Raw genomic sequence first — 16,529 nt, 5'->3', positions numbered from 1 at the left:
CATACCTCAATAATACAAAGCCATTTCAGTTTTTTTAACCAAAACAAGCACCAAAAAGAATAACACAGCTGTTTAAGAAATACTCCAAATGGTAAGCCTTTGATTCGCATGCATTCATCGTTTGCACCGAATTATTCCCCACATATTTCCCTCCCTCCCTCTCTCTCTCTCTCTCTCCACATGCATACCAAACAACAATCGAGTAGCTAAATGTTCTTTTGAATGTACACTTATTTATGATACTAATTAAAGCGAATGAAAGATAAGTAGTACTTTCAAACCATCTTCCTTTTTTCACTCATTTATATGTTCACTCATTAATATTTCCTGTGGCTGCTGATAATCAAACCAATCTCATTATCATTTGTCTCCTCTGTTGAAGACCTATGGAACAGTCTATAATTAATAAAAAAAAGGGCGAAATGGAAAGAAATTAGCAGAAGATGAAGTATGAGTTGGTTTTTACAGAGGCGTTACCAACTAATAAATAAGAAACTTATGCTTGTGATTATAAACTTAATGCAAGTGAATAACGACTTGTAGAAGATTGAAATTAAAGCCTTGATTGACTTACATATAAAAAATTCATCTGTACATGCATGCTTCAACTATTCCAGCTTCCTTTTTCCTTCATCTAGCTAGACTAGGCGTTGGGCCAAACCAAATAAAAAAAAAAAAGGGATATAAAGATATAAGTAACTAATTCAAGAGCAATTTACCACTAATGCTCTTAATTATGATTCACTAGCGCTGAAGCAATGGCAAGACTTCTCATTACATCAACCTGGGCTCGAAGAGATATGATATAATCTAGAGTTTCCTCAATCAAAGACACTTCATTCATAAATTCTCCTCCAGGAATTAGACTTTTCAAAACTTGGGTTCTTTTCCTAACCAACCTTTTTGCAATAGAGCTAGCTAGAGCGGCTTGGGGTGCACATTTTCTTGTTCTTCGGATTCCGCAACTCCTTTTCAGGATCTTCTTGCTCCTGATCCTCTTGCTGCACACTAATGCTCCTGTCGAAAACTTCTTCATCAATATTAGCCTCTCAGACTCTGGACCCAATATTTGCTCAACTAGATGTTTATCACTGCCGTCTTTGGAAGCACTGGCAATGAGAGCTCGACTCCAACAAGTCGTACCTTTTCTTGCAGAAGCCATAGCTATATCTGCTGACAACTTTATAGCCTTCTTTCTATCCAAGACACTCATACTCTTCTTTGAAGAGCTACATCTTTGGAAACCCATTATCCATTTCTTAAGAAATTCTTGCTTGAGTGAACCTGGGGAGCGCATCCTGCACAAACAAAAGAAATCCGTTTCGGTGTGGTAACTATATCCTGTTATAGAAAGCTTTCAAGTAACAATTTATCATCAGAAATAGCCACCTTTCTCATTTTCTCCTAATGCTTATACTGAAATAAAATGGAAAATAAATGGCATGAAGATTAAAGTTAAAATAAATTGCATGATGCAAGAGAAGAAGCTAGGGTTTCAAAGAGGACAACTGCAGAAACCATAGAACTAAGTGCAAGAGATCAAGATTGCTTGTAAACAGTACACTACTTAGCTTAGTTTAGCTGTTGAATATATATCTAAGTTAGAGTACTGAATAATAGTAGTAAACTAAAAAACACTACGTACCTTGCTAAAATTTTTTCTTGTACGGAAATAGAAAGAGCTAAAATTAATCTTGAGAGAAGTATTAGAAACAAAAGTTGCAGAGAGTGAAGCCGTTCAACAGATCCAAGAAAGTGTATCAGAATCCAAGAAAGAGGTTCAGAAACATAGAGAGAGAGAGAGGAATGAGAAAGAGAAGAATGTGCAGAAACTCCATTTATTTGCTCAAAGGAAAGAAGTGGTGGGTCTATGAGAGAAAGACACAGCACATGCAGGCACATGGCTTGCATGGCCCACCACACAAACCCTAGAGGATATATTAAAAAATTATTATTATATTATTATTAAATTTTTTACAAAAATTAAGAGGTCTTCTTAATGTAATGCAAACCTAACCTTTATAACTCGCTATGAATACAAACAAAACTCTCAAATTGGATTCTTCATTCACGAACTCCCCGTTTCATAGCTAGTTTTTCTTTTGATTTGGAAAATAGTATTTGGAGCCAATTTTTTAAGTAAAGGGATACACATATACTTATCACTAAATTAAATATTCACTCGTATACTCTTAACTAGCTTTTCTTTGTGAGGAAGGAGAGCATCATATTTTAACTCAAACATATATAAAATTATCAACCGAAAGTTAAAAAAAAAGATTTTTTTGGAAGAAAAAAAATAGAATATGACAAAATCAACTAATAAGAATGAATGCCTTAAAAGGGTATGAACTTCAGCATCAAATATACTCTTTCTGTTTTGAATGGAATGTACACTTTTGTTTTGATCGGGAAATTAGAAAAAATGCTTTGACTTAAGTATTTTTAATATTTTTTTAAAAAAATATTATATTAATAAATTATAATTTTTAATGTCAAAAGTAAAAAAAATACTAAAATTTAATATGGAACATAAAAAATTAAATTTGTAAATGTTTAAAAGAATAAATTGGACAAAATTTTGAACATTTAATTTGAAACGCTCTTTTGATCTTAAAGAAATATTTGCATCTTGTTTGTTGCCATATTTTAAGTGAAAACTAGATAATTGCTAGCTCATGGATAGAGAATGAAGCTTAAGATCGAAGTAATAATTAGATTGCAAAAAAATGTGATTCAAATTCCAAAGTGAAGGTATTATGGTGTATGGAAAATTATATAATTGCTAGCTCATGGATAAAGAATGAAGGTTAAGATTCAAATTTCAAAATAGCAAGTATGGGGACTTGTTTTGCTGTGGTGGGGACTTGTTGGTGTGCACTTTGAACGGTCTCTATGTTCATCCAATCTTGAGCAAAATGCCCTTTCTCGGGAATTGTGCACAAACGATGGCTTAGTGTTGGTGCCTCCACCCTTTGGTCCCTCTAGCTTGCATGTAACGAGATAGTCTTCTCTAACAAATCTTGGGATACTAATGAGATCTTTTATCATATTAAGATGTGCTCTTTACTTTAGATTCGAGCTAATGAGGGTGATGCCGTTATTGATGATTTCGATTGGTGGACTAAGCTATGTACTCTTTTCCCTAGGTGATCTCTTTTTGTCTCTCATCCTAATATCTCGTGGCAACCTCCCCCAGATGGCATCCTTAAATTCAAAGTTGATGGCTTAGCCTATCGTTGGCCAAGCCATTACGTTCTTGAGACTCGGTGGATTTGGTGGTTAACGAAGTACTACCCTTTTTATTAAATGGTTACCGACCATAGAGTAACGAACTATTTGATTCTAGTGTGACGACACTAGGTGGTTTAGTTGTCCTTGGTTAAGCACCATTTATGATTGAATGAATGTTTAATATGGTGATTTAGACTAAGTTAATTTCAAATGAATGTCTAATGTCATTATTTATTCTAAATTGTTATCGAATTCATGATTGGATTGATGGATTGCATCATAACCATTATTTATATGCTGAGTATTTGTTGTTTATTTGTCTATGGTGGAATTATAGACTTGTTTGAGGTCTTAGCGATGAGTTCTAGGTTGAATTTTTTCTCACTGTAGCTGATCTATCGATACTTGTTCATGAAGTATCAATAGATGCAATACAAAACCTTTATAATTGCATTTTGTTTTCTATCTATTGATTGATGGAGATATCTATCGATAGATAGGCATGATGTATCAATAGATCGGGTTTATTTATGTATCGAAATGTCTTCTAAAGCATTTTTAGATAGAAATGTGTTTATGTTTGCAACTAAATTTTTGAGAACTTCAAATTATGTTTCAAACACTTTTGAAATGATGTTTAATCAAACTTTTGATGTGATTTCCAACTTTTAAATATTCTTTTAAAAGTTTATAAATTGTTTTACCAATAATGCTTTATAAAAAGAAAAAGTATACCATCCATGTACCATTTGAAAGATATCGATTTTGGAGTGAGACAAGGTATATGTTTCTTCATGTTGTTTGAAAGATAACAAGCTCAAAAATGAAAGAATTGGTCGAGCTTCGATTAGGTGATTGTTGACATGATTGGTAAGTGGGATTGTCAGGTGAAGACACTAGACAAGTAAGACTCAGTTTGTATTAGTGTTTGAAAATATGCGCTTTGTAGATATTGATTTATCATTTATTTGCATACTTTCTAAAAGTGTATTCTTTCAAATACTCTTCCTTACTGCTTGTTCCCCTTCCCCCTATATGCTCACAACGTCTTTATGACTCAATCATTTTTACCCCTTATTTTTTTTAGATCAATAGAGCAAATAGCTTGGCTTACTGGGAGGAGTAGTCTTTTACGATTGGTCTGGTAGGTGATTATCATGGCATCTAGTAGACATCAACCTTTTCATTTGTATCGTACTCCACTAATCGAGTCTATCTTTATATTTCACACTATTATGGATTTATGATTTTGTTATGTCATGTAATAATTATACTTTCAATGTTTTGCCACCGAATGGCTTATGGGTTGTATCCACCACATGATGGCAAATGCATGAATTTATGTTTATTTGCTTTTGCAGTGTAGCACAAGAGCATGTTGAATGATTAATGTATCGATATATAATTAATCATGGTTACATTGTAATACATGTGAATGTATGGTTTTATTTATTATTTAGGCTTGCATGTGTTAAGAGGGTAATTTTCATCAATACCCTTACGTCGATCATGAACCTGGATTGGATCGTAACAAAGTTAGTATCAGAGCGTTAGGTTAACTGAGTCCTAAAAGTCTTGCTTGAATCAGTGTAATAGTTGGGTGTTTGCGTCATGTTTTGTATTTGAGATGTGACAAATAGCACAAATAGCGAACAAGATAGTACATGGATTCCCAAGTTTGCTAGCACCTACCTTGTATCTGCACTAAGTTTAGTGTTTGCACTTTGTCCACGTTTTAATGTCGCTTCAGACACGAGCTACAACTAAGGACATGGTAGAGTGAGACACTCCAATTGATGCCACTACTCGGCCATAGTTTTCCATTGTTAGAGGAAATGGTAAGCAAGGCAAGGCTGTTAAGTTTGCTAGTGAGGAGCCACCAATTGCTATTGATGGTAAGCCACCGATTGCAGCTAATATTGGGACACCTGCAATAAAGAAACTTGTAGAAGAGCTTATTGATGCTTAATCTTAGGAGATTAAAGATGAGATACCCACTAGGGAGTTGACTTTGGCAAACGTAATAACTAACCTAAAAGGGGTTAGTAGGGTGATGGAAGTGATGACTACTTGCATGGACGATCTTCAACATTGCATAGAAGAGCAACAGCCAGTGTGTCCTATGCTTAGCTCACAAGGTCAAGATGATCAATGTCAATTTGAGTTTAAAACAACCCTCATTCTCTAGTTCTGATGTGATTGAGAACCCAAAGATTTTCCTAGATAAGATGGAGAAGATCTATACTGTTTTAGGATGCTCTAGTGTCCAATCAATTGAATTGGTTGGCTTTAAGCTGAAGAATGTGGCTTATCTATGGTATCAGTTTCTGCATAGAAGTAGGCCAATTGATGTTAACCCATTGACATGTGAGGAGTTTTACACTACTTTTCTAAGCCAATTTCTACCTAATAATGCTTGAGCCACCAAATCACTTAAGTTTGAGGCACTAGTTTAGACGTTTGGCATAATGGTGTTGGAGTATAATATCCAGCTCACGCAGTTGTACAATATGCACCATACCTTGTCTTTCTAGAGATATGAGGATCAAACGCTTTATGGATGGACTAGTTGAGTCATTGTTTATGGTTGTTGCGTCTTAGAGTTTTGGCACTTATGCTTCTGTAGTTGACTATGCTCAAAGGATCGAGACTAGGATTGCAATGAGTCAAACGACTTGGGATAGGTCCAAGAGGCTGAGGATTAAGGGCCAAAAAGTTTTAGCACTGGACATGGATCGTCCACAAGCCATAAGGGCCAATAGAGAATTTCTCAATGTCATGGTTCCCATCAAGGGAGTGGTACAATTAATGCCAGATCTTGTTGTGATAAGAGATCAAACTCTATTTCTAGGCAACAGACCTCAAGGTTTAACACTCAGTTATCTTGTTATCGATATGGGATGCCAAGGCACATGAAGAAAGACTATCCTAGGGCATCATAGACACAAGAGGGTTTACACTACACATCTTAAGCTGCTTTATCGCCACCACCTACTATAGCCCAACCCATCTGAGTAGTTCCTGGAGCGAAGGGCAGAAGTGCAGGTAGTACTTCATAAAGTAAAGCCTCAAAGTATGTGCACTAGAGAGGGGACAAGCTAAGGTATATGCTTTGACGTCATAAGATGTTGAAATGTCCAATGCCGTAATTTCAGGTATTCTTATTAATTGTGGTTCTGAAGCTCGTGTTTTATATGATTATGAATATATGCATTCTTTTGTGTCTCCATGTTTTGCTTTGAAATTGGATGTTGAACGTACCTCGATGGAGTATGGTTTAACAGTGATTACACTACTTAGGGATGTGTTTATCCCGCAATTTGAGTATAAGTCTTGTGTGGTCTAAGTATGGGATAAAGACATACAAGCCACTTTGATTTTATTAGATATATTAGATTTTGATGTGATTTTGGGCATGGATTGACTATCGTCAAATTTCACTAGTGTGGATTGCCACCATAAGCTAGTTGATTCAATTACCCAAAGGAACTTTCATTTAGTATTCAGAGTGATCATAGTAATGCTCCAATCAATGTGGTTTCTGCTATGACGACGATAAGGTTGTTGAAGCATGGGTGCTAAGGATTTTTTGTAGTATTAGAGATACCCAAGTGGAGGTTGGTAGTGTGATCAAGGTACCCACTGTTAGGGAATTTTTTGATGTATTTCCAGAGGAGTTACCTAGTTTACCACCAAATAGGAAGGTTGAGTTTTGATAGATCTGGTGAATGATACTTGATTGACATCTATCCCACCATACCATATAGAATTGGTAAAGCTTAAGGAGCTCAAAGATCAATTGGAGATTCTGTTCGATAAGGGTTTTATATGCCTTAGTATGTCACCATGGGGTGCACTAGTGCTATTTCTTAAGAAGAAAGATGGATCACTTAGGTTGTGTATTGATTACCGATAGCTTAATAAGTTAATGATCAAGAACAAGAATTCACTTCCTTATATTGATGATTTGTTTGATCAGTTACAAAGAAAACAGTGTTTCTCCAAGATTGATCTTCACTTTGGTTACCACTAACTCAAGATTAGGAAGAAAGATGTGCCTAAGACTATATTCTGTGCTAGGTATGGACACTATGAGTTTTTAGTGATGTTTTATGATCTTATGAACGCCTCAACAAGTTTTATGGATATGATGAATTGGATGTTCAAACATATTTGTACAATTTTGTAATGGTATTCATTGATGACATTTTGGTGTACTCAAGGAGTAAGGAGGAACACAAGTATGCTCTTGATGTTTAAAGATCATTGATTATATGCTATGTTCTCCAAGTGCGAGTTTTGGTTTGATAGCGTTAGTTTCTTGGATCATGTGATATCCAATGAAGGAATTATGGTTGATCCAAAGAAGATAAAGGCCATGGAGAAATGGCCAAGGCCAACTTCAATGACTGAGATTTGTAGCTTCCTAGGTTTAGCTAAGTATTATAGGTAGTTTGTCAAGAATTTTTCTAGGCTTGCAACCCCTATGACCAAGTTAGCTCAAAAGGGTATGAAGTTCTAATGGAATAAGGCTTGTAAGGAGAGCTTTGAGAAGTTCAAGAGTTGTCTTACTTTAGCTCCCATACTTAGCCTACAATAGGGAGTAGGAGGATATACAGCTTATTGTGATGCCTCATGTGTTGGTTTATATTGCGTGTTGATGCAACACAAAAAGGTCATAGCTTATGCCTTTAGACGACTAAAAAGGCACAAGTAGAATTATCCTACCCATGGCTTAAAGATGGCCGCCATTGTCTTTGCTCTTAAGATTTGAAGACATTACCTTTATGGGTAAATGTGTGAGATCTATACCGATCATAAGAGCTCAAGTACATTTTTTAGCATAATGACCTTAATCTTAGGCAACATCGATGGATAAAGTTGCTTAAGGATTATGATTGTACCATCTTGTATCATCCCAGTAAAGTTATTGTGGTAGTTGATGCTTTGAGCACGAAGTTTATGGGGAGTTTGGCCCATATCATCTCTGGTATAAGGCTTTTGGTGAGAGATATCCATGGTTTGGGAGACATGGTTCTGCATTTTGAGGTCAATGAGACTGATGCTAGATTAGCACATTTTTTAGTTAGAACTATGGTACTCAATCACATTAATGAGGCCCAAGATAAGGATGAATAGGTGACCAAGGCCTTAAATGATGCCCAATGGAGGAAAGGACAACAATTTTTTAGAGACTCTGGTAGCTTACTCCACTATGGAGTGAGAATGTATGTGTTGGATGTGGATGGCCTCAGGAGAGAAATTCTTGAGGAGGTGCATTTGACTGCTTATGTAGTTCACCCAAGAGCCAATATACCATGACTTGAGAAAGGTATACTGGTAGGCAACCTTAAAGAAAGATAAAGTCGAGTTTGTGGCTAAGTGCTTGGTATGCCAACAGATCAATGCAGAGCATTAAGTCTTGTAGGGTTGTTATAGCCTTTACCCATTCCTAAGTGTAAGTGGAAGCAAATATCTATTAATTTTGTGACAAGACTACTGCTCACTAGTAAAAGGTTTGATTTCATTTTGGTGACAGTGGATAGGTTGACTAAGTCTGCACATCTCCTACTGGTGAAGGTTACTTATGGAGTAGCACAATATGCAAGACTGTACATTGAAGAGAGAGTGCGACTGCACGGGTTTTTGATTACTATAGTCTCGAATAGATGTACCCAATTCACTAGTCAATTTAGGATAAATTCCAAGAGGCTTTAGGGACTAAACTAAATTTTAACACTACTTTTCATCCTCAAACCAATGGACAGTTTGAAAAAACCATAAAGACCTTAGAAGACATGTTACAGGCTTGTGTTGTTGACTTTAGAGTTACTTGGGATAGATATTTGCCTTTCATAGAATTTGCCTACAATAACAATTATCATGCTAGTATTGAGATGGAGCCTTATGAGACATTGTATGGACATAAGTGTAGATCATCTATCACTGGGTTTAAGGTTGTTGAGAGGAAACTCCTTGGGCCGAAGATGGTTCAAGAAGCTACCGATAAAATTTGGTTGATTCAAGATAGGTTGTTGATAATTCAAAGTCAACAAAAGTCTTACACCAACCATAGACATCAAGACTTGGAGTTTGAGGTAGGCGATCATGTTGTTCTTAGAGTTTCACCGATCAAGGGGATTATGCGGTTTGGTAAGAACGATAAGCTAAGCTCTAGATACATTAGGCCTTATGAGATACTAAAGAGAGTTGATGCAGTAGCTTATAGATTGGCGCTACCCCCAGATCTTTCTAGCATTCATCTAGTGTTTCACCTATCCATAATATGCAAGTACAACCCTAATCCAACTCATGTGCTTCATCATGAGGAGATTCAGGTGGGAGATGATTTGTTGTATAAGGAGGTATCGATTAAGATTTTGGATAGGCAAATTAAGCAACTTCGCACCAAGGATGTAGCTTTAGTGAATGTCCTTTTGCGTAATCACTCCAATGAAAAGGTGACTTGGAAGGCTGAGGACGAGATATGCATGAAGTACATGCACTTATTTCAGAATTGAAGTTAGTAGCTAGTTGCCTAAATTCAAGGATGAATTTCTTAAAGGGAGAAAATGTGAAACCTATATCTAGATAAAGGTTAGAATCGTAACCTAACTTGGTGAGCTGGTAATTTATTGTTTCTAAACATGTTATAGTAGCATTTTAACTTGGAATTTCATATTTTTATTGAACATATAAGTATATTTCGGAGTTGGGATCTTTTTGGAGTCAAAAGACTGATTTTGGACTTAAAACAAGCATTCTAAAGTATATCTATCGATACATATTCATCATGTATCGATAGATCAACCTAGAAAACTCAAAAAATTTCAAATTGATGAACATTTATCGATAAATATTCCTATCTATCGATAAATAGGCCCGATCTATCGATAGATGACGTCCGAACTAGAAAGAATATGGACATTTTGGTCTTTGCAACCATATTTAAAAGCCTTAAAACCCTCAGCTTTTCTTTGTTTGGTAGAAACGAGGTTTTTAGCTAGACACATAACCACGTTCTTACTTTTATGCTCTCAACTACATTTTTCCTCAACTCAATCCTTAAGCTTGGTTTTCCATCCCAAGTGCTTTGGAAGGTAAATATCCATTTTTTTTAAAGTTGGTGTTAAAATAATCAATTTTTTAGAAGGTAAATAATCAATTTTTAATCGATTAATCTCATGTTTAGTTTTCTAGAAATTTTATGAAGTGCTTAAATTTGTTTTAATCTTAAAATCTAGGTTTTTTACTTGGTTTTAAGGTCCTTAAGCTCACCAAGGTAAAGTTGTTCTAACTCTAGCTTATAGTTGATTTAAATCCTTTGGTTAGAAGTTAGATTAGATGCTAGATTTTGGATTAAGTGTTGCTAGAAATTTTTGAGGAATGATATGATAACTATTAGCTTAGAAGAACCAAGTATTAATGTTGGAAAGTTCATGATAGGTGTTGTTGACAAAGTTCAAGTTGTTGGAAGGCCAAGTGTTTTTCGAAAATCCTTGGAAGGCAAAGAACACTTCATTGAGGTGGTTGAATGCGGTGTTTTTAATTATTTTGATATAATTAAGCATGCTTATCTTTTGCCTTGCATATAAATGAGTTTTGATTACATTTGTGAGGTGAACAAATGTTTTCAAGAATGTTTGTGAAAACTATAGACTAGCTATATATAGTTTACTATATAGTATTCGAAAATGGGGAACAAGCCTTTCAATACGTTTAAATCTCAAGATCTCATTTGTGAATGATTGATGTGTGATGGATGAATTTTTAAAAGATGCATGAGAAATGTTTTCTCCTTATTGATGCCATGGTGTTTGTGGTTAATTATTATGAATGTTGTCATGGTTGTTTGACTAAAGGCTATAATGTTTTAACATTATGTTTATTGATGATTTGATTCATTTATTTGGATATTATTTACTATATGTTGAATTGTGTTTTGTGATTGTTGGAGCCTATTGGTATAAGGACCTGTAGCTAGTGGTAGGGAACACTAGCCATTATGTACAATGAGAGGCAGCTTGAGTTGGTCGAGAATTTCTCAATACTCATTGGATTTGGTAGCTAATGAAGTACAAACCTTTTTATTGAATAGTTGTCAACCAAAGAGCAACCGACAGTTCAGTTTCAGTGTGATGACACTAGGTGATCTAGTTGTCCTTGGTTAGGCTCCGTTTTTGATTGAATGAATGTCTAATGTGGTGATGTAGACTAATATCAAATGAATGTCTAATGTGGTGATTTAGACTAAATTGTTATAAAATTCATGATTGAATTGATGGATTACGTCATAACCATTGTTTATATGCTGAGTACTTGTCGTTTATTTGTCTATGGTGGAATTATAGACTTGTTTGAGGTCTTAAGGATGAGTTCTAGGTTGAATTTTGACTCTTTGTAGCTTATTTATCGATACTTATTCATGAAGTATCGATAGATGCAACACAAAACCTTCAAAATTACATTATGTTTTCTTTATATCGATAGATGTGATAAATCTATCGATAGATAGCTCCATCTATCTATGTATCGATAGATCAGGTTTATTTCTGTATCGAAATGTTTTCAAAAGCTTTTTTAGATAGAAATGTGTTTATGTTTGCAACTAAATCTTTGAGAACTTCAAATTATGTTTCAAACACTTTTGAAATGATGTTTAATCAGACTTTTGATGTGATTTCCAACTTTTAAATATTCTTTTAAAATTTTATGAATTGTTTTACCAATAATGCTTTATAAAAGGAAAAGTATACCATCCATGTACTGTTTGAAAGATATCGGTCTTAGAGTGAGAAAAACTATTCATTTCTTGATGTCGTTTGAAAGATAACAAACTCAAAAATAAAGGAATTAGTTGAGCATCGACTAGGTGATTGTTGACATGCTTGGTAAGTGGGATTGTCAAGTGAGGATGTTGGACAAGCGAGACTTGGTTTGTATTAGTGCTTGCAAAGACAAGATTTGTAGATATTGATTTATCATATATTTGCATACTTTCTGAAAGTGTATTTCTTTTAAATGATATTTCCTATTGCTTGTTCCCTTTCCCCGAATCTGCTCACGTAGTCTTTATGACTCACATGTTGTTACCCCTTATTTTTTTCATATCAATAGAGTAGATAGCTTGGCTTGCTATCCATTTGGGAAATGCAATCTTGTATGGTTGCTCTGGTAGATGATTGTCATGGCATCTAGTAGATGTCAGTCCTTTCATTTGTGTCATACTCCACTAATCGAGTTTGTCTTTATATTTGATACTGTTATGGATTTATGACTTTTTTATGTCATGTAATAATTATACTTTCAATGTTTTACCATTGGATGGCTTATGGGTTGTATCCACCACAAGATGGAAAATGCCCCAATTTATGTTTATTTGCTTCTGCAATATAAGCATGTGAGCATGTTGGATGATTAGTATATCAATATATAATTAATCATGGTTACATTGTAATACATGTGCATGTATGGTTTTATTTATTATTTAGGCTTGCATGGGTTATGAGGGTAATTCCCATCGATAACCTTGCATTGGTCATGAACATAAGATTGAGTTGTGACAAGCATCAACTTAAAATGGAAACTTGTATTGTCTAGGTTACTTTTATTAAATGCATAATGGAAAAACTTCCCACAAAATATCTTGGACTTCCTTTAGGTGCAAACCCTAACTCTTTCACAACTTGATAGGTTGTTGAAAGGTCAAGTCCAAACTTTCTAGCTAGCAAAACTATTATCTCTCAATGGGTGGTTGTCTCACTCTTGTACAATTGATTCTTGCTAGTGTTCCTTTTTCTACTTGTCTTTCTTCCAAATTCTAGTTGTCATAAAAAGGAACTTGAAATAATTTAAAGACATATCCTTTGGTTTTAAGTGCTCAGAAAAGAAAAAAATCCATTAGCTCAACTAAACATCATTTGCATCAGCAAAAATTTTAATGGCCTTCGCATCATTGATTTGAGGCTTAAAAACATGACTCTTATGAACAATGGGATTTGGCATTATGGCAACAAACCTTATAGCCTATGGTGCAAAATCTTTATAGATAAGAACCAATTTGTCTCTTCATCTTTGTTACCTCTACCCCCTTCCCACAAGTCCTCTTTAGTTTATAAGCATATTTCAAATTCATTTCTACTTTATAATTAGTTTTAAAGTGTGACCACCTTAGGTTTGGGCTTATCCCTTGCTTGTGGTTCCAACATCAAATTTTGGATGGACCAATGGCTTGGAAACTATAGTTCGTCTCAAGTTTCCCTTGGATCTTTACCTTTGCCACAATCAAAACTAGTTTCGTCATGAATTATGGCTTTTAGTCTAGTAATTCTTTAACTCATAATATCAGTTTGGAAAGCAAACTATTTGGTTGGGAACTACGACAAGTGGATAACTTTATGTCCTTGATAAAAAATGAAAATGCCCTAATAAAACTAAGCTTGACAAGATTGTTAGGAAAGGGAGGTTTATTGGTCGTTATTCTACCAACTCTTCTTTTATAGCCTTTTATGCTGCAACTTTCCTACTTCAAAGTATTTGGAAGTCAATATGGTTAAGTATTGCACCACCTAAGGTTGAAATATTCTATTCGCAAGTTCTAAAGGGCAAGGTAGTGATTAAGGAAAAAAATTAGTGAAAAAGCGTATCCTAGATAAAACTTCAGATGAATGCCTCTTGGATCCTTAATCAATGTTCTTTGGTGGATCCAAGCTTAACTCACAATCCCAATGCCTTGGTCTCCCCTCTGTTGGAACTATGAAACTAAATGTGGATGGGTCGATTGTAGGGAAATCTTGCCCAACAATTGTGGGCAGTGTCTTACGTAACCATTTTGTGAAAAGGTATTCTCGAAATCCATCAAAATTGAATATTCTAATTTTGCTGAGCAATGAAGATTCTAATTAATGTAATGAACATCCAATATTCTTATTTTATTTCTATTTAAACTTATAATACTAAATATAAAACTATAATTCATAATATATAAATAGTTAAATACGATATATAAGATTAATAATTTTCTCTTATATAATCAGGATTGTTTGAAAACTATATATTCAAGATAACTTCTTTTCAACTAAATATAAAACGTAAAACACATAAAAAAGATATAATCAAGATAATTTCCTCTTATATAATCAACATTAATAAAAAAATAATACATTGATGAAATTTTAAGCAACAGTGCAATACAACAACATATATTTAAAAACTACATAATAATTTATTAATTTTTAAATATTAAAATCATAAAAAATAAAATTCACATAACAGAAAAAAGAACATGACAATTAGAAGATAGAATTGACATATGACATAATAGAAAATGAAGAAAAAGAATATGGTTGATGGTTTATAAAAATTTGGAGAAGAAAATCTATAGAAACTTAGAAATATGAGCAAATAGAATGTAAATGAAAAATAAATAAATAATAATAATATAAATTGAAAAAAATAAAAAAACACTTTAGAGTTGAGTGAGACATGTGGGATCATTTTGTTATTCTTTATTTGTTTTAATTATTAAATAAAATATTATTTTGAGGGGTCATTAAGAGAATATATAAAAAATTTTAAAAATTTTATATGATATTGAAAAAATTTTAAAAATTTAGAGAGGTTGTACTAAGGAAGATCCACCCCTAACTTCCTTGGATGATGAAATTCACCTCCAATCTCATCGAGAGTTACAAGTAGAATTCCTTATAAGCACAGCTTTAAAGAGTCAAACTTAAGAATTAACAGATTGACAGAGGGTGTTTCACATAAGGGATCTTTTTGCTTTTTTGTAAAAGCCCTAGTCACTTGACTTTCTTGGATGACTTCCTATTAGTCTCTTAACCTTCTATGGGTGGATCTTTCTAGGGATGAGCAAATGGATAGACTGTGTGGTTTGGTCTGCTTTACCTAAGGATCAAATGAACCAAACATTTTTAAAAAATCGACCAAAACTAATCAAACATAAAAAAAAAAACCAAACCAACCAAATATAGAATTAGTTTAAACAGTTTGGTTTTGGACCAATGGACCAAAATTTTATCACTTTTTTTTTACAAATTATAATATTAAAACTTATAAACTTCATCCACAATTATAAAATATACAAATTATGTATAAATTAAATATACGTATATATATAATATATTACTTTATTATATATATGAAATTCATGACACAAACTGATATGTTATAAAAATTAAGGCGATAACTAATAAAATTATTAAGTGTAATCATATAAATAAAGTCTATCATAAGTTACAGTAATTCTTATGTATAAATTCAATATATATATAATATATTACTTTATTATGTATATATGAAATCAATGACATAATTTATATGTTATAATGTTTTATATAAAAGTTTGTGTAAATAATAACTAATTATAAACAATATGTTATAAATACTAAGGTGATAATTAATAAGGTTATTAAGTGTAATCATATAAACTAAGTTTATTATAAGTTATAGTAATGCTTATGTATAAATTAAATATATATATACAATTACATATATTCATAACATTTTATATTACAAAACATTACTAAAGTGTAATAATTATAACATATTAATATGTAGGATATTTACTATCATATATTATAAAATTAACATATAATTTACATCATTTAAAACATATAACTTGTAATTTTATATTAATGCATATTTATAAATAAATAAATAAAACTAAAATTAAATTGCTATGATTATGATTTGTATACGTACATATAATAAACTAATATATTTTAAGTATACTATTAATTAAGTTTACTATCAATTCTTCTTAATATATATAATATTATATATATTAATATTTATATCAAATATATATAAAAATTTAGTTTGGTTTTTTGGGTGGATTGGTATTAAAATTTTAAACCAAGAACCGACTAAAAAACTAATTAGACCAAACATTTTAGACCAATTGATCCAATTAACTAAAGATACCAAATCGTTTTACTCAAATCACATTTAATTTGGATGAGTAATTGGTCTGGTTTAGTTTTGCTCACCTCTAGATCTCCATCTTCCACCTCTTTCATTCTATTAATAAAAATCTTTCTTTACCTTTCCAAAAAAAAAAAAATCTGTTAACATTCATTATTCATTATTAGATCCAACGTTAAGTGCTAATAATCTTGCCATATCCGTGCAATTGTTTAAGAAAAACGATGATAAATAAAATGGCCAACATTTATTTTTTTAAAAAAGATTATATTTAACTAATTAGTGTTTGTTCAAAAGTTTCCCTCTTTATTATCGATGTATTTTTTTCCTAAAAACGCATTATTACAGAT

At 33.0% G+C, this 16,529-nt stretch overlaps 2 protein-coding genes across 2 annotated transcripts; one reads left to right on the top strand and one right to left on the bottom strand.

The window, feature by feature from the left end:
* Positions 1-537: 537 nt before the first annotated feature.
* P1R1 (transcription factor) lies at positions 538-1,808 on the bottom strand. Its single transcript, XM_007013912.3, has 2 exons — positions 1,646-1,808; positions 538-1,298 (listed from the first exon to the last, which is right to left on the bottom strand). The coding sequence occupies exon 2, from the start codon at positions 1,295-1,297 to the stop codon at positions 731-733; it is 567 nt and encodes a 188-aa protein (XP_007013974.3). The 5' UTR covers position 1,298; positions 1,646-1,808; the 3' UTR covers positions 538-730.
* A 7,224-nt stretch (positions 1,809-9,032) lies between these two features.
* Positions 9,033-9,755, top strand: LOC108663228 (uncharacterized). Its single transcript, XM_018126811.2, has one exon. The coding sequence runs from the start codon at positions 9,033-9,035 to the stop codon at positions 9,753-9,755; it is 723 nt and encodes a 240-aa protein (XP_017982300.2).
* Positions 9,756-16,529: the final 6,774 nt, after the last annotated feature.

Source organism: Theobroma cacao, chromosome 9 (assembly GCF_053813885.1).
Source record: "Theobroma cacao isolate CCN51 chromosome 9, ASM5381388v1, whole genome shotgun sequence".
Lineage (NCBI taxonomy): Eukaryota > Viridiplantae > Streptophyta > Magnoliopsida > Malvales > Malvaceae > Theobroma > Theobroma cacao.
Note: the sequence above shows the minus strand (reverse complement) of the source record. Positions and strands in the feature narration are given on the sequence as shown.